The sequence below is a fragment of the Dipodomys merriami genome, unplaced genomic scaffold, assembly GCF_024711535.1.
Source record: "Dipodomys merriami isolate MVZ:Mamm:240054 unplaced genomic scaffold, mDipMer1.0.p SCAF_9, whole genome shotgun sequence".
Taxonomy (NCBI): domain Eukaryota; kingdom Metazoa; phylum Chordata; class Mammalia; order Rodentia; family Heteromyidae; genus Dipodomys; species Dipodomys merriami.
Genome location: NW_027206512.1, coordinates 13,344,347 through 13,362,506, shown reverse-complemented (window position 1 = coordinate 13,362,506; position 18,160 = coordinate 13,344,347). Strand labels below are relative to the sequence as shown.

The following is an 18,160-nucleotide window of genomic DNA, read 5'->3' as shown; positions in this document are numbered from 1 at the left end:
GGTTGGAGAAGCAAGACCCACTGTCCCTAGATGTGGGCTAGATAGATAGATGTAGCACATACTGGAACTGATGAGCTATTGCTGGTTCTCCTGGGCAGAAAGTGTTTATTGTAGGACACTAACTGGAAGGTGGGTTGCTGGACTAGACTATACCCTGATTAGCCCTACAAGGTAGTCAAAGTCAGTTTAGGAAAAAACGTAATCCAATTGATAGGTATGAGATCACATGCCCTGGATTTGGGGAATTGGTGGGGTTTAGTTGGTGAGGTTTGGAACCCAGTCCTCTCTTTCACTGCGCTCTAGCCATCGAGGACTCTGCCCTTCCGATGAAGAGGCGCCAAGGAGCTCACAGGCACTTGTTCCCCATCCTTTCTTCTGGCCCTTACAAGCAACTATCAGCATAATCTCATTGGGCTTAACCTGTCTGAGGGAGGTCCCGGGACATATGAGAACTGGGATAGGGAATTTATGGAGGCTTAAAAAGGTTTTCCTAGAGAGTTTTACCTGCTGCTTTTTCCCATCCCTCACGTGCCCTGTAAGAACCACTATTCAACCAGTGTCCACATGGCCATTGAGAAGAGCAGAAGAAGAACAGCAACACGGTGTACCAGCTAATCTTCTTTAGGCCAGGCGGGGATATGACTTACACATGCTATTATTCAAAAGTGTTACAAATGAGAGAAACCCTGGAGCCTATGTTTCCTTGTGTCTGGCTTACTTCACTTAATAGGATTTTTTCAAGTCTTTCCAATTCCTTATGAATGAGGTGATGTCATTCTTTCTTGTGGAAGCATAGAATTCCATACTTGAGAGCTGATCTTCACTAGGAATTTAAGACCCTGTGTGTGTGAGAGAGAGAGAGAAAGAGAGAGAGACATGCAAACAGAGATGGATAGAGAAAACATAGTGTTTTCTACATTGTGATGGAGTATATTTTGAATATTATATATTTAGTTTTCTGAAATTTGTGTTGATCTTTGTGTTATTATCCAAATATGTAGAATAGGGGTTGGGAAGGTGGCTCAGTGGTAGAGTGCTTGCATTGCATGCATGAGGCCCTGGGTTTGATTCCTCAGTATCACATAAGCAGAAAAAGCCAGAAGTGGAGCTGTGGCTCAGGTGGTAGAGCACTATGAGCTAAAGAGCTGAGGGATAGTGCCCAGGCCCAGAGTTCAGACTCCATGAGCGACAAAAAAAAAAAAAAAAAAAAAAAAAAAGAGAGAGAGAGAGAATAATTGTTGGGTTAGGAAGAAAAAATCCTTAAATATAAAAGAACTGACTGTTTACTAATTTTAGGTACTTTCTGCTGTGTGTCAACTACTTTTTCTATGGAGAAACCGTAGCTGATTACTTTGCTACATTTGTTCAGAGAGAAGAACAACTTCAGTTTCTCATTCGCTACCATAGGTTTATATCATTTGCACTCTATCTGGCAGGTAAGTGGACAACTTACTCTGTATTGATATGTAGCTTTTTTATGTTTATTTTTTACTTGCGATATTTAAATTTAGAATCTTTCTTTGTTATACTTTATTCCTGCCTCTTCAGTTGTTTCTTATGCATAAATATATTTATTTATTATTTATTGCTGGTCCTGGGGCTTGAACTCAAGGGCTAGGCACTGTCCTTGAACTTCTTTTGACTCAAGGCTAGCACTCTACCATTGAGCCACAGCATCATTTCTGGCTTTTTCTGAGTAGTTTATTGGAGATAAGATTCTTGCAGACTTTCCTGCCCAAGCTGGCTTTGAACCACAAGCCTCAGATCTCAGCCTCCTGAGTAGCTATGATTACAGGTGTGAGCCACCAGTGCCTGGCTATATTTCTTCCTTAAATAGACTTCATTCCATTTATTTAATAAATATAATTTTATTAGGGCTGGGAATGTGGCTCAGTGGTAGAGCGCTTGCCTTGTATGCATAGGCCCTGGTTTGTTTTTTTTTAATTTAATTTTATTTTATTTGTGAACATACTGTACAGAGGAGTTACAATTACATTGGCAGGATGATGCGTACATTTCTTACCAAGCATTGCAGCCTCCTCCTTTGTTTACCCTTCACATCTCTTCCCAGCCTCCCCCCTCCCCCCCAATCCCAATCCTTCTCCTTCCCCCCCTCCCCCCCCCCCCCCGCACCGACTTTGTAAAGCTCGTTTTGGACATGACAACTTGTACTTCTCATTGTTGCAACAGGTCCACCTGTATCCTTAAACAACTGGTTTTTCCCCATCTCCTCCACAAGTTATACTGACATCAAATATAGTGAAAGCAGGGGTTATACTGTGGGGGAGGGACTTACAAAGCAACAAAGAGATAATCTTATAAATTAGGCCCTGGTTTTGATTCCTCAGCACCACATAAGCAGAAAAATGCCAGAAGTGGCGCTGTGGCTCAAGTGGTAGGGTGCTAGCCTTGAGTTGAAGAGGCTGAGGGACAGTGCCCAGGCCCAGAGTTCAGGCCCCACAACCAACAACAACAAAAAATTAAATAAAAATATAATTTTATTGTTATTAAGGTATAAGTCAGGTAATGAGTATATTTCTTTTTCAGAAAATGTTACCCCTTCTTTTGCTTTCCCTCAGTTTCCCCTTCTTATCCCTGCCCACAAGTTGCATAGTTCATTTTTTATCTAGAGTTTTAAAAGAAAAGTACTTAAGACTCTATTTCTGAAAAATTCCTTTGATGATCTTAGAGAAACTTTAAATATATAAAGAATGTACATAGAATGTACAAAGAAACTTTCATATATATTTGTCCATAGTGGGAAGTAGAACTTCCATATAGAATTAATCAGCATAGTTTTATTGACATGGTTTGTTACATATACAACTTTGTAGTATGACAGATAACATGTTTTTATTATTTTATATTAAGAATCAGATGTTTAGGGTAAAATTGAAGGTAAGAGACTTCTTTTCCATACTTGAATAAGTTTTAGGTTTATAGAAAGCCAGAATATTAATTTGAAATCATTTTGGAGAATTGAGGTTTTTTTCCCCTAAATGACTTTCCTTCTTTCACCATTTTTATTCAATCTAATTTTCTGATTCTGTTCCTACATTTTAAAAGTCATTACTGATGTATTTACAGAATTTAAATTCTTAGAAATGGGTATTAAAATAATTCTGTTCTTTCAAGGGTAAAAATAGGTATTCATTTGGAGATAGTTGTTCTGTTTCTAAATTATGGTCAGTTTGGATGTTCTAAGCATGATGATTTACATTAAAAAGGATACATTAAAACATTTTTAGAGTGAAATACTGTCTCTTCCTAATTATGGGAGAAAAGAATAGTATTTTCTCAGTTTATATTTATTGTAGCAATAGTTCTCTGTTATTATTGAGTTTTAATAATATTAGTAAGAAATTATACACAATGGCTTCTGGGTTTTTTGTTTTGCGCACGTGCGTGCGTGCGTGTGCGTGTGCGTGTGCGTGTGTTTGTGTGTTTATGAACTCAGGATCACATATGCTAGGCAACTGCTCTCCCGTTGAGCTTGCACCCCAGACTGGTTTTCAACTATTTTATTTCGTGTGATTATTCCTGTAATTATTTAATAACTATGATTAATTAAAATGTAAATCATTTGTATTATAAATATTAGTGTTTTTCTGTTTTTGTTTTGTTGTTATGCTGGTACTGAGGCTTGAACTCAGGGCCTGGACACTGTCACTTACCTTTATCACTCAAAGTTAATGCTCTACTAGTTGCGCCTCTTGCTCATTAGAGATAAGAGTCTCTTGGATTTGTCTGCCCAGGTTGGCTTTGAATTATGATCTTCAGAGCTCAGCTTCCTGAATAGCTAGGATTTACAGGCATGAGCCACTGGTGCCAGGCTCAGAGTATTAGTTTTTTAAAAATCAATATTTCTAAAGAATTTTTTTTGTCGGTAGTAGGGTTTGAACTCTGGACCTGGGCGCTGTCCCTCAGCTCTTCAGCTCAAGTCTAGTGCTCTACCACTTGAGCTACAGCACCACTTCCATTTCTAAAGATGTATAATGTGGAGCAATCATTCTCACACTCATTACTTCAGACTCTTCCCGTTTTTAAGGGATATATCCGCTTCTTGATTTACTTAGGCAATACCTGTGAAGTTGTTAAAATCTGTCTCACTTTTCCATACTTAGTATTTTTGTCATTGTTTACATTTTTAAATAGACTTCTGTATATCATTTCTACTTTCCAATTTCATCCCTTCACAGCTTTTTGTTTCCTGTACTGAGTAACCACCCACCTTCTCTCTTCACATAGGTAAACTCCAACCAAGAAATCCTTGGAGGTTACTCCAGGGTTCTCATGTCTTTTGGTAGTATCTTTAAATGCTCACTCACACCAGGTAGTCTATCCCTCCCTTTTTTCCTGGACACCTCTGTTGCAGAGTCCTGTGTGTCCTGTTTCTCTGTGGATGGCTGCAGAGCCACCTTCACGATTCTGACCCCTGCTCTTTCCTGTGTCTTCCCATGTTTTGGACGTCATCCTCACATTGCTGAAACATAGCTTCCGGATTTTCCTGAAATGTTTCATGCTCATACAATTCTAAAGATAGCTTTAGTCTATCCTCAGAATTTGTTTCATTGACAAGTGCTTCACACCCATTGTTTCACTTCTACTTTACCAGTTCAGAGTGCCTGCTCACGTTTGCCACCATCAGCCCTTTTCTCTCCCGTTTCTCTAGATAACTTTTAGTAACTGCTCAAGGCCAGTGCTCTACCAGTTGAGCCCAGCTTCACTTCTGGCTTTTTACTCATCCATTAGTGATTAGAGTCTCTCAGATTTGTCTGCCTGGGCCAGCTTCAAATCATAACCTCAAATCTTGGCCTCCCTCAGTAGCATTATAGGTATGAGTCACCAGCAGCTGGCATTCACCCATCTTTCCTAGGCAGATGAGAGCAGACATTATAATTTGTAGGTTACTTGGCATACCTAAGCTTGTTTTTTTTGCACATATACAGGCATATGTACATTGCTGTACATTGTTGTACACTACAGTACCTAGTGGTGGATGTCCTCATATAAAGTGCTACTATGTCTCTGGTGGGCTTTGCCTCTGTGGTCCTGTATCTCATCCCTACCTCTCATCCCTCAAGTCTGGGTAACTTCTCTCTTCAGTGGAGACAGATAAGGAAATTTATCTTTTTTGTTTGTTTTTACTGTTTATACATTGTACATATCACCACCCAACCAAACTTTTCTAGTAATTGTCTCATATGCTTTACTTTTGGACTTTTACAACATTGCCTCCCTCCCTCCCTCCCTCCCTCCCTCCCTCCCTTCCTCCCTTCCTTCCTTCCTTCCTTCCTTCCTTCCTTCCTTCCTTCCTTCCTTCCTTCCTTCCTTCCTTCCTCCTCCCCATCCTCCCCCTCCCTCTGTTTCTTTTGTCTTTCTGTCTTCAATGCACTGTTAATGGGCAAATGTCATGGACTTAAGACATTTACTGCTTTAGACTCATTGGATAACAGAAGCTCATTTGAAAGTCACCACAGTCATTATTTGAGTCAACATTTGATTGCTTCCTGGTGTTAGGTCCTGAGTGTGGAGAGGTTGAGATATCAGGGAAAATGAAGCAGGTAATGTGCCTTCCAGGAGCTGAAGCTGTGAGATTCAAGTTCTATAGTTCATTGCTGAACTATGAACAATGGTCAACTGAAGCACGAAGAAGAAGAGGGCCTTGTTCTGATGAGGGTGCAGAGGGCTTGGAAGGCTTAAAGAAGAGAGAGAAGGTATTGCAATGGTGGAAAAAAGCTGAGTTCTGCCTGGTGGAGAGCAGGAAAGAGCATTCCAAGAGGTGAACCCCGCTAGCTAAGCCAGGAGTGGATCCAAGAGAGGACTGCATGGTTGGGGACATTAGGCATCCAAGACTGGAAAGATAGGCAGGAGATGCATTTGAACTGCTTTGTATGTTATGAGAGGGTTTGGATCTATTTCTGGTAATCTCTGGAGGGGGTATGGTAAGAGATCTCCTAAGATCTGTGGTTGAATGAAAGATGTAAAGGGAGAGAGGCTGGGAACCTTTAATGTGTTTACTTGCTACAAAGGAGACATAAATTGGGAAAATGAAGACACAGCAGGTTGATCTTTAACTAATTGCTGCTTTTGACTATTTTTGAAATTTTTATGTATTCTTGTTTTATATTTTAAAACATACTTTATTATTGGTGTCATTCTATATTCACAAAATGTAATATTTACCTTTTATACATTTCCCAGTTTCCAACCATAGTAACATTTGTTCAAAACTCTATCCTACTAGGAAATTGACATTATTACAGTCCTTCAAATGTATTGTTAAAAGTAAGCTAAGTGGTGCTAGCTTACACAATCAAATTTCGGTACAAAACCAGAATAGAACTCTTCCCCTACTATCATTTTAAGTGTGGCCCTAGTGGGCTCTAAGGACTAACTTGTATCCCTCTTGTTTGGTTCATTTCCAGGGTTCAGAGCTGGGCCTTGGCATTTAGTTTCCCAGTAATATCGAATTAAAAGGCTGAGAACATCCACACAAGTTTCTTGCTGACATTACTGTTTTTGTGGCTGTTTTGAAGGGACTCTTAAAGTGATTAGTGATATTATGAGCTCTATTAACCAAGAGTTAGACTTAAAAATAATGAATAAAATAGAGTGCTGTATTCAGATATCTTCCTATATTGTGGAAGTCTTTGTTAAGTAATGTTCCAGTGGCTCCATCAAAGTGTTTTACTGCAGTGATCAAATGAGTTTGGAAGTTTAAGTCTCTTTATATGTTCAAAGAAGAGACAGACAGTCAGGACTATTTCATTGACATTTTTCCTGGCGCTATTCTGGGACTTGAATTAAGGACCTGGGCGCTGTCTCTAAGCTTTTTTGTTTAAGCCTAGTGTTCTACCACTTGAGCCACAGCTTTTGTTAATTGCAGATAAGAGTCACAGACCTTCCTGCTCAGGCTAGCTTTGAACTGCAGTCCTCAGATATCAGCCTCCTAAGTTAGGACTATAGTCGTGATCCACCCAACTGACATTAATCTGATTGAAATAAAATGTAGGTATCTTTATGTCTGAACCATTCCTTGAGGACCAGGAAATGAAATGACTTGTTTCCTGTCGTGCAAGATGACCTACTAGGACCTAGAATTCGTGCTGACATTTAGAAAATTTGTCATAAAGTGAATTTGACTGAGAGCAAAGAAAGAAAAAACAGTGAGATTGAAATTCATGAAAATGACTTTTCTGGAAACTAGATACATATAGAAAGGAACTTTTTACCAGTTCAGTGATTTGGATTTGGGGCTCTTATGAAGTCAGAGTAGCCATGTTGGTAGATGTTCTTCATTAATGCATAAATGAGCTTACAGTGTCTGACTCTACATATCATATTTTAACCAACTACACTGGTTATGTTCAATAAATATATTTTCTTATACTTAGGCATGGCTATTTTGATTTCTTTAAAATCCATACGGAGGTGGTATAAGTTCAATATAATGCTTTAAATTGAAGAAAATCAATGGAAATGTATGTTTAAAATAAATATGTTTAAAATAAATATATGTTTAAAATAAATGCAATTAAAATATTTTCCAAAAAATTTTCCAAATCTCTTTCATATCAGAGGATATTTTGATGAAATCTTTAGAAAGAGTCATACAAAACTCCAGAAAGGACTATATCTTCAAAATTCCTTCTAAGCTTTTTTTTTTGGTCGGTCATGGGTCTTTTAATCTGGGCCTGGGCGCTGTCCCTCAGCTCTTCAGCTCAAGGCTAGTGCTCTACCACTTGAGCCAAGTTTTCTGAGTGGTTTATTGGAGTTTAAAAGTCTCACAGACTTTCCTGCTTGGGCTGGCTTTGAACAGAGATACTCAAATCTCAGCCTCCTGAGTAGCTAGTATTACAGGCATGAACCATGAGTGCCTGACTTCTTATAAGCTTTTAATTCAAGACCCCTATATACATGATACTATTAAACCCATCAAGTGGGTTTTTGGTTTTTTTGTTTGTTTGTTTGTTTTTGGGCCTGGGACTTAAAGTCTGGGCCTGGGTGCCGTCCCTGAGCCCTTCAGCTCAAGTCAAACACTCTACCACTCGTCCCTGAGCTCTTCAGCTCAAGTTAAACACCCTACCACTCGAGCCACAGTGCCACTTTTGGCTTTCTGGTTGTTAACTGGAGATAAGAGTTTCACAGGGAATTTCCTGTCTCGGCTGGCTTTGAACCGAAATCCTCAGATCTCAGCCTCCTGTGTAGCTGTAATACAGGAGTGAGCCACCAGTGCCTGGCAACCCATCTGTTAATAGAAAGCTGTTTCTAGGGTGTTCAGGTGTGGTTTATGGAAAGATCGCTTGCTTAGCATGCACATGGCCCAGGAACCACTATTCTTTTTAATCTTAGCGAATATGACCAGTTTGTATGATAATTATTACAAAGCATGTACCCCTAAGCCTTTTTGTAAATAATTCATATCTGAATAAAGACCTACATAGTTTAGTATTCTTCTGAATTTATTTGGGATGATGCTAGCAATTTTTGAAGTTTCGATAGTTTATGTGAGAACAATGAAAAGTCTAACCAAGTAGATGAAGGGTGAGTCAGTAGGCTGTACTGTGTAAACCTGGATCCCTGCAGGATGTAGAGTATCACTAATGTGGTTAACTACCAATGGTAAAGCTTAAAAACAGCCTCATTTTTTCTTTATGCTGTCACTTCAACTAGACTACCAGCTCTTAAATGCTAGCACCTGACTTGCTCATCTTTTTTGTACCTGTGCCTGAAGTATCACAGAGGCTCAAAAATTTCTTTTGTTTGGGCGTTTTTTTTGTGTGAAATATCCTGTATTTCATCTTTTTGGGGTCTTCAGAATGTCTCTTTCCCCTGTGCTTTCTTGACGTAGTAACCATCTCATTCCCTAGCCTTCTTTCTTGACTATATTTCTCTGTAGTCTGTTGGATAATGGCTTTTCCTCACCCCTGGGGGAAATCCTGGGTCCACACAATGTATACATCTTTCTGTAAGCACCAGTACATTTTCAAAACAACAGTTATTCAGTGCAGGTAAATGTAATTATAAATAAATGCTGTATATTAGGCAGCCTTTTTGAGGAATACTTTAAAGCTTATACTGTGATATAACCTATGATTTTAATTGGAAACACAGCCATGCATAAATTCTTTTCTAGTTAAAGTAAAAAGTAAAACTGTGAAGCCAAATTATGATTTATCCTTTCCATAGGTTTATTGAAATATGTACACACTTTTACATATTTACACTAAGTCATATGGTACATGATTCATATGCTTCTCTTTCAGAGTGTTTTTCATTAGTGCTAATATTTAATGTTAGATATACTAGGGAAACACTTTATGCTGCCTCCCCTGAAGCCAGAGAAGTGTATTATCTTAATGTATTTAGGAAGCAGATAATTGTACACTTCAGGTGAAATTAGATCAAGTGAAAGCGAGTTGCTAAGACTGTCCTGGAAAAGTGTCCATTAGGAAATGTTAAGTAATTCTGATGGTAATTTTGTTTGAAGAAATGTTTTAGGATGAGAGGTATTATGTAATTTAAGGGAAAAGGAAACCATATGTTTTGGAGCAGTATTTGTGAGGAGATATTTCAGAGGTAATGACACTGAGATGTTCCATTGTTGTGTTTGGGACAATGAGTCTGCTACACAGAAAAGGAGGTCCCAGCAGCATCTGCCTTGTGTCTCTGCTTTGCCCTTTTCCCATTAGCCTCTGAACCAGCGCGACATTCAGTCTTAACTGCAGACTAATGGCATAAACCAAGCTAGAAATCCCATTATTATTTGAACTACCAGATGTCTACCTTCTATAGAAAGAAATCTTAAAAGTAACTGATAAAAGGAGACTTTGATGCATTTGGCAATTGCAATACCATGAGCTGTGTTCCCTGTGCCCGATCCCCTCCCTCACTTACATTCCGCTCAGAAAATGTTTTCATGTTGCTATTGGGTGGGATCCAGTTAGTCACTCTACCAGCATGCCTTCTCTTCTTTAGTCATTCTCCACCACACTTGGACATGTAAAATCAGTTGCCAGAGAACAGATCAGAGCCGCCACAGTTTGGTTCTTTGCTGTGGTGAAAACTTACCCTAGTATGTAGGATTGTTGTGGTCTGTAGAGGAGGACAGGTAAGCAATTCGTACTGAAGCAATTGGCTGACATAGATTCAGTTTCTGTCTCAGAAAACTCATTCCCCAGTTATAAAGTACATTGCTGTTTATCTGAATGAGACTTGGTGTTTGTGTATTTTTAGAGTTCTCTTTTGTCAAGCAAGTAAACTTAGAAGTTTACTGGTGTATTGGACAAGTAATGCTTCATATTGCCTGACGTTAGTATGTGATTATTAGAGGTCACAATTAAGTCAGAAATAATTATCCAATATTTTTTTCACTAATGAGATACAGACATAAAGTTGTTGCTAAATCTTGAAATGATTAAACATATTAGGCTTTACTAAAATTTTAGCATTGTTCTGAGAAATTGCAAGTTAAGTTTTCACCTGAGACTTATGGTTAGAAGGTTAGCTAGAGTCACCAACCTTTGAGGGTCAATAGGATCTACATTATTTTTTTGCCTTGTGACCTTTAGTACATTACCAAACCTTTCTATGCATTTTTCTTCATCTGTACAAATAGAGATGATATAGGTGCCTGTATCACAGGGATATTGAAAGGATCTGGGAGTTAATATATAGAAAAAGTTTGAAACTGAAACCCACGTGTTCAATGTATGTTAGCTGACATAATGATTGTCGTTAATTTTCACATTGTGTAGTGATGGAATACATTCTGTATATACTCTTATGAATTGATTATGTCTTTCTTTATATATATATTTTTTATTGTAAAGATAATGTACAGAGAGGATACAGTTACTTGAGTAAGGTAATGAGTACATTTCCTATTGAGCATTGTTACCCCCTCCTTTGTTTGTCCCCTACCATCCCTTCCCTCCCCACCCCACCAAGTTGTAAAGTTCATTTTCAATATAGTGTCTTGTACATCTCATTGTTACAATGAGTCAACCTGTATCCTTGATTCAGCATTTTGTTATTTCCTTTCCCCTCCTCAAATTAGAAAAAAAAAATATATATATACAAGATTTAAGGCACAGGAATCAGATACAGTGATAACAGAGGTTATACCCTGGGGGAAGAACATACAAAAGAAATAAAAAAATCACGTAGTACATTAAAAGCAATAGTGACAAAGATAAAACCTCTGTGTCCCTATCTTGGGTTCATTTTGCTTAGCATCTATGTACATAGCTTTCGACAGTTTCTGCTTCTTATCTGGTAAGATTATCCTAGACATATACTAGTTATTGCAAATAAGGGAAACCATGGGACCTATGTTTCTTTGGGCCTGGTTTATTTCACTTAATATAATTTTTTTCGAAGTCTTTCCATTTCCTAACAAATGGGGCGGTGTCCTTCTTTCTGACTGATCTATTCATGTACTGAGGGGCATCTGGATTGGTTCTATATCTTAGCTATGATAAATAATGCTGCAATAAACATAGTTGTGCTGATGGCTTTAGTACGGCCTTGTTTGTGATTGTTTGGGCAAATGTCCAAAAGTGGGATTGCTGGGTCATAGGGGAGCTCTATGTTTAGTCTTTTGAGGAACCTCTATACTACTTTACAAAGTGGTTGAACAAGTTTAGTGTGTGTGTCTTTCTTTTGTGCTGTACTAGGAAACCAAACCCAGGGCCTTGCATATACTGGAGAAGTACTCTACTAGTGTTATACCACTAGCCCATTCTTGAATTGACATAACAAATAAATTTTATTCAACTGAAATTGCAGGTCTCTTTTCCATGCTCACGTGAATTGTTTAATTTATGCAAAAGACATGTTGAAATTGTGTCATGGCACTTTGAAATTGTTTTCCTTAAGAAACATTAAAATGCTTAATTTAGTAAGAGAAATGGCATATGAATAAATGAAATATGCCTACACATGATGAAAGGACGTTGCTTTATTTGATTCAGGAGTTCATGCTTCATACAGAGTTGCACAACAAGCACATGTTTTTGTTCTTGAACAGGTTTCTGCATGTTTGTGCTGAGCTTGGTGAAGAAACACTATCGGCTGCAGTTTTATATGGTGTGTATTAACCTTTATTTTGTAGTTACAAAACCCTACTTCTTTTTTTTTTTGTATAGTGAAGAGATATAATCTAATCCACTACTTGATATCTTCTATATCTCAGTGTTGGAAGACCAATAAACGTAGTGTTGGAAGTTGAAAGATTTTGTAGCCTGGTACAAGGGACTCAAGCCTGTGATCCTAGTTACTCAGAAGGCTGAGATCTGAGGATTATGGTTCAAAGACAGTCAGAGCAGGGAATTCTGTGAGACTCTTATCTCCAGTGATTCGCTAAAAAGCTGGAAATGAATCTGTGGATCAAGTTGTAGAGTGCTAGCCTTGAGCAAAAGCGCTCAAGCACAGCACCCAGGTCCTGAGTGCAAGCCCTAAGTCCTGCACAAAAACAAAAAATGTTAAGTCTTCTCAAAATTTTTGTTAAAAAATTGCAAAGATGAAGAATTTTAAATTATTTAAATTCCCTGATTATGTAGAAATTTGAAACATTTTCAGTCTCCTGGATAGTTAGGTGTAGGAAACATCTACTCCATTGGTTGCTGGAAGTCAATTATGTTCCCAGATGGGTAGCATGAGTGTAAAGCAAGCAGGCTGAGGATATTTTCTTGCTAGTTTTGGTTAAACATAGAAATTCCTTTTTACACAGAGAATTTTGCTAAGTAAATCAAAGTTTATGTTTTATGAAATGTATACTTTGTAAACTGAAGTTTTCTGAATGTACAGCTGATAATCAGACTAAAATAAAATTTAGTATATAGATTTGTGAATTTATGTGTTAATAAGACTTACATTAGACTTGGACTATATCTCCTATTGGTGCTTTGCTTTTTTGTCTTAAGACAGTCTGTTGGGCTGGGAATGTGGCTTAGTGGTAGAGTGCTGGACTAGCATGCATAAAACCTGGGTTTGATTCCTCAGTACCACATAAACAGAAAAAGCCAAAAGTGGTACTGTGGCTCAAGTGGTAGAGTGCTAGCCTTGAGCACAGAGAGGCTTAGCAACAGAACCCAAGCCCTGAGACTGGCAAAAAAAAAAAAAAAAAAAAAAAAAAAGACAGTCTGTTAATTATCGTTGGTGGGAAACTGTTCCTTACATTCTTAGTTTCAGGGAATCTGAAAGTAAAACTATTAGAAAAATATTTGGATAATCAAATTAGAAAATAAAAGAACTTCTGTGAAAATAAAATCCTCTCGGTGTTTTCACCAAGTCTCTTGGTTCTGTGACTACCAAAATCCCTTTGAGTAAGGCCTTCACATAAAATACCATAGCATTTTCATAGAACGTACTTACATCCTCCCATGAACTTCACCAGCTCTGGGTTGCTAATCCCCAGCACAGGGAAAGCACTGTGGAAGTAGTTGTATTATATTATCTAGGGAATTTGAAAGGTCATCTTTTAAATCTCAATTAAAATAATGACTAATGCATTGGAGCAGTAGCTTCTTTTGGTTTTCATTCTACCCACAGTGATTGTGCTACATGGATGAAATAGCAGTGTTTGAAAAATTAACACTAAATTCTGTCATTGAAGACCTGTGAAGATCAACTTCAAATATGAAAAAAAATATAATCTAAGGACAGTTGAATCCTGCTGTTTTGAATCATTTGAAATTAGAAATAACTCTTTATGAGGAAAAGTTACCATAGTAAACTTCTAAAGAAAAAGTACTTTTAAACATTTTTTATAACTGCAGAATGCACCCAGAGGGTATAATATTTCTCTCTAAATGCCACAGTAGCATCATAAATTTTTCATTATTTAAATCAAGTATATGTGTTTTTTTAAACTTAGTAGACTATGTCACAGCTATTACCATTCCCTTTTGTATAAATTAAGATCACTTTGTTAAATGTTTTCATTATTCCAACATTCTAATAGGCAATATAATGAATATAATTTACTAACTGCACTTATTTTGTATGACCTTTTCTTCACCTTATTTTGACTCAAAGTCATGGCGTAAGTTTGTGCCTTAATTGCTCTTGCTTCCTTGGCTGCAATGATCAGTTGTGTTTGCTAATTTTTGTATTGTTGGGCTATTAACAGTTCGCATGGACTCATGTCACTTTACTGATAATCGTTACTCAGTCACATCTTGTCATCCAAAATCTGTTTGAAGGCATGATATGGTAAGGGAACAGTATTATGCTGCATTGTATTTTATGTCTAGTTTTATAAAAACTTTTTAACATGGGCCAGTATCTTACAGATTTCTGCTAAAACCTATTAGTTATATTTTGTTCTCCTATTCCATTTCAATAACTTGAGTTTTGCTTATTGTTTGGCAACTGAAGACAAAATGCTTCATTAACCCTTAGAAACTTTACTTAAAGTTCCAAGTAAAATGCAGAAAGTTCTCATGAAGAACCTAAACAGTTGCCTTTGTAGATGATAGTAGAGTGACTTTTTACTTTTTACAAAGGCTAGACTTCAAAGATTTTTTTGTTTATATGGAATACAGAAGAATATGAGACTGTGCTTGCCAGCCCTGTCAGAAGTGCTTTCTCTCTAGTTGTCTGCTCTCTCTAGTTGTCTGCTTCCGTGGGAGTAGCTTCCAGACTCCCTGTGCTGACCTACCAGCTCTGTGGTAGGAGCCCGTAGCTAGAGCAAGCATTTTTATTAGTCAAAACTTCTAGAATTTATTATTTAACTAGTTGGACGGAAGAAAAATGGAAAGTTATATATAATGGAAAGTTATATATAAAGACTGGCCATAATCCTTTTTAACTTAGTAGCTAATATTTTTTTAGAGTTGTTGGGTTTTGTCAAGATAAGTTTTATTACTTCAACAGCTTATGATTTTTGCTAAAACTTATATGTGTGCATGTGTCTGTATTAAAACTAGGAATTACTTATTTTAAGCTTGTCTGCCATATAAAATATTTTTATCAATGGAAGACAGTTACTGAAGTAAGTAGGTTATATACAAGTGAAAGAGTTTAATGCAATCATAGACTTACAAAGAAAGAATTAAAATTAATATTTTATAAAATAGAATTTTCATTAAGAACTTGATACTATTTTATCAGACTATAATCTGTCTACATCAATGATTCATTTCCATTTAAAAGGCTGTTTTTCTTAAAAGAAATCTCATACTTTATAACTTGTTCCTCATAAAACTCAAATGTAAATATTCATGACTATAGAAATTGTTATTTTTCAGCAACGCTCTAGTACTGTTACTTATAGATTTTACTGTGCTTAATGGCTAAATGAGCAAATATGGTTATTTATTGCTTCTGCTAATGTTTTGTCATGTGTCGTGTTCTGAACTAGGCCAGAGTATAATCTTAATGATTATTATCTTGGTTCATAATGACTCATAACATATAAAAATATTTGCTACTTAATCATTCAGGCTGTTTCTGCTGACTTTTTTTTTTAAGGTTCCTTGTTCCAATATCAAGTGTTATCTGCAATGACATCACTGCTTACCTTTTTGGATTTTTTTTTGGAAGAACTCCATTAATTAAGGTAATGGAAAAAGCAAGCTCCTCTCATAGCCTTAAAGATTAGATTCTGGAAAACATTTCCTACAACTTTTTTGCTGTTGCACATTTTTTTTTGTTTATTCTCAGGTGCTTGGGATTTTCCTTACCTGTATTTAGTAACTATAGTGTAAGGGCCATTAATTCTTTCTGGGTTCTTCATCAGTGTTTACTGGCTCTGGTACAGGCTGGGCCCCATGACTGACCCTGCTTCTTGAAGGTTCATTTGCTTTCCTCTCAACTTGTCTCCTCAACTATCCCTTTCTTTTCCAATTTTTTCAAAGAGCAAATTATACCATTTTCATATACCCTTTTCTCATTTCTTCAGATTTTACACACAAATTCATATTTAGAAAAGATTTGAGAGACTTATGGTAAAATACTGAGGGAGTGGAAAAATAATGACAGAAAGCAGAAGGAGCGTGTACTTGGACAGACCATTTTGTTTTACCTTAGATTTGATTCTCCTCATGGGTAGTGGAGATGAAGAGATAAGCAAGGTCATTTTACCAGAACAGATGGAATCTAGTTACACAGTTCTTATTTGGGGAAAGAAACAAATGGAAATCAGACCTTTTGCTAGAACTAATTTCTTTAAAGAAAACTTGCTTTCACATTGGGACTTCAGACAGGAGTCACTAACTTCACAGAGTAAGAAAATTCTTCAATAGTGTTCTTATATATATATTGTTTTTTTACATAAGTGGGATTTGAACTCAGGGCCTCAAACTTACTAGGCAGGTCCTTGGCAACTGGAACAAAGTCCCCAGCCCAGTTACTTAATTACTTTGATGTTCTCATTCAGAGACTGCTTTGGAGGGATTTAAGGCCATTGTTTAGAATTATCATGCTGTTTGTTCAGAGTGAGTGAAGGTTCCTGGAGAAATATTCCTGGAGTGAGGAATGCAGGGACTTCCTATCCTTCAGAAAATCTTGGTCAACCCTTTTCCCTGTGAGAATCCAAACTCAGCATCAGGCTGAGCTGCATGGATACTGCAGGCTGGTATGTATCTTTGAAATATGTCTAAAGCTGCTGTATCAAATGAACAAATATTCCAGGAGTCTGTGCACGCCAAGCTTTTGGCTTAAGAATTATTTCAGAAAGACTGCTAGAGATGGAGAAGAATATGATTTTGAACTTTGCCTTCTAGTTATTTTTTCAGTCTGGATTAGTTGTATAATAAACCTAGATGATTGAGTAATTAACTCATAATATGAGGTGAGTCACCTTGATTTGATAAAGCCAGTTTTAATCTTGAATTTGAGTCCATTCATAGCTCATGATATTATGTTCCTTTCCTAAGACAGGCCTGTTAGAGACCTTGAAAAGGTACCATGGCTGCCAACTGTGTTGGTTTGAGGGGTTATGAACATCAGGACAATGGGCATACAGAGAGCTTAGGTATCTTGGCTTATACCCACTTCTCATGTACTTCTCTCCAATGTTCAGCTTCTGTCACTGCTATTCCAAAGATCATCTGTGATCTCTAGATGACTAAATCATCGCACACATTTCAGTCCTTATCTAATACGGTTGTTTGGGGCAATCAGTACAGTCCATTCCTACCTCCTCTTGTCCCTGCATCACCAGGTTCCAGATTTCTCCACCCTTTTTTCCCTGAATGCCCCATTGACCTGGAAACAATAGCCCAGTGGTGAAGCAAACACTATCCATTATTATAAGCACAACAAGTTCTTTTCTTTTTGTAGACAGACATAGATTGTTAAAAAACAAAAAGTGGGAGGAAGAGGCTAGGGAGAGGAGAGGAAGGGCAAGGAGAATTTGTAAATACTTGAATTTCAGGCTGTGGAGTATTTCATTGAGAAAAAAGATTTCTTGTATACATAGTGCAGTAGAAATGTATGAAAACTTGAGCTAGGCATGGTGACAACTTGCTGAGGCAGATCACAAGTTCTAGGCCAGCCTGAGCTTCATACATACTGAGATCCTGTGTTCCCTTTCCCCCACACAACTAGCCACATTCCCACCAAGAAAAAGAAGGGAGAAAGGGAAGGAAGACAAGGAAGCAAGGGAGGAGAAAACATAAAGGTAGATGGTATTCTATGATGTCTGTGTTTGGTTGTATTCAAATTTTGGTTAGTAGGTTAACACTAGTCTCACACCCTTGGAATTGTACTTTTCCCAGAGAACCATAAAAATTATGGGATGATTTTCTCAACATAGAGTTGATGGCTCTTTGATAGGAAAAAAGCAAATTACTTCACAGAAACAAATATTCATAGCAGATTCCACATGTTAGAAATTCTAGATGCTAGTTAAGATAGATAAAGATCATGGGATGAAGGGAAAATAATTCAGACAGTTATAAGAAAAACAAGGAGAGCTATAGAAGGTATTGAGCGGACACCTTGAGCAGTGTTTGCATATGGAATATGTGTTTTTTTTTAAGTGAATAACTCTTCTTTATTTATTTGATCTTTCTAGTTGTCTCCTAAAAAAACGTGGGAAGGATTCATTGGTGGTTTCTTTTCTACTGTCGTGTTTGGATTCATTGTGAGTTTTACTATGAACTCTATATTTTGAAAAATTGTACTGAGTCGACTTTGAATCTTGAAA

At 37.3% G+C, this 18,160-nt stretch overlaps 1 protein-coding gene across 1 annotated transcript in view; it reads left to right on the top strand.

The window, feature by feature from the left end:
• Positions 1–18,160, top strand: part of Cds1 (CDP-diacylglycerol synthase 1) — a 73,948-nt gene that overhangs the window by 39,546 nt on the left and 16,242 nt on the right. Inside the window, exons 5-9 of the mRNA XM_070013063.1 lie at positions 1,297–1,436; positions 12,035–12,093; positions 14,138–14,220; positions 15,481–15,568; positions 18,029–18,097. Coding sequence (XP_069869164.1) covers positions 1,297–1,436; positions 12,035–12,093; positions 14,138–14,220; positions 15,481–15,568; positions 18,029–18,097 — 439 coding nt within the window. The remainder of the gene's footprint in view (positions 1–1,296; positions 1,437–12,034; positions 12,094–14,137; positions 14,221–15,480; positions 15,569–18,028; positions 18,098–18,160) is intronic.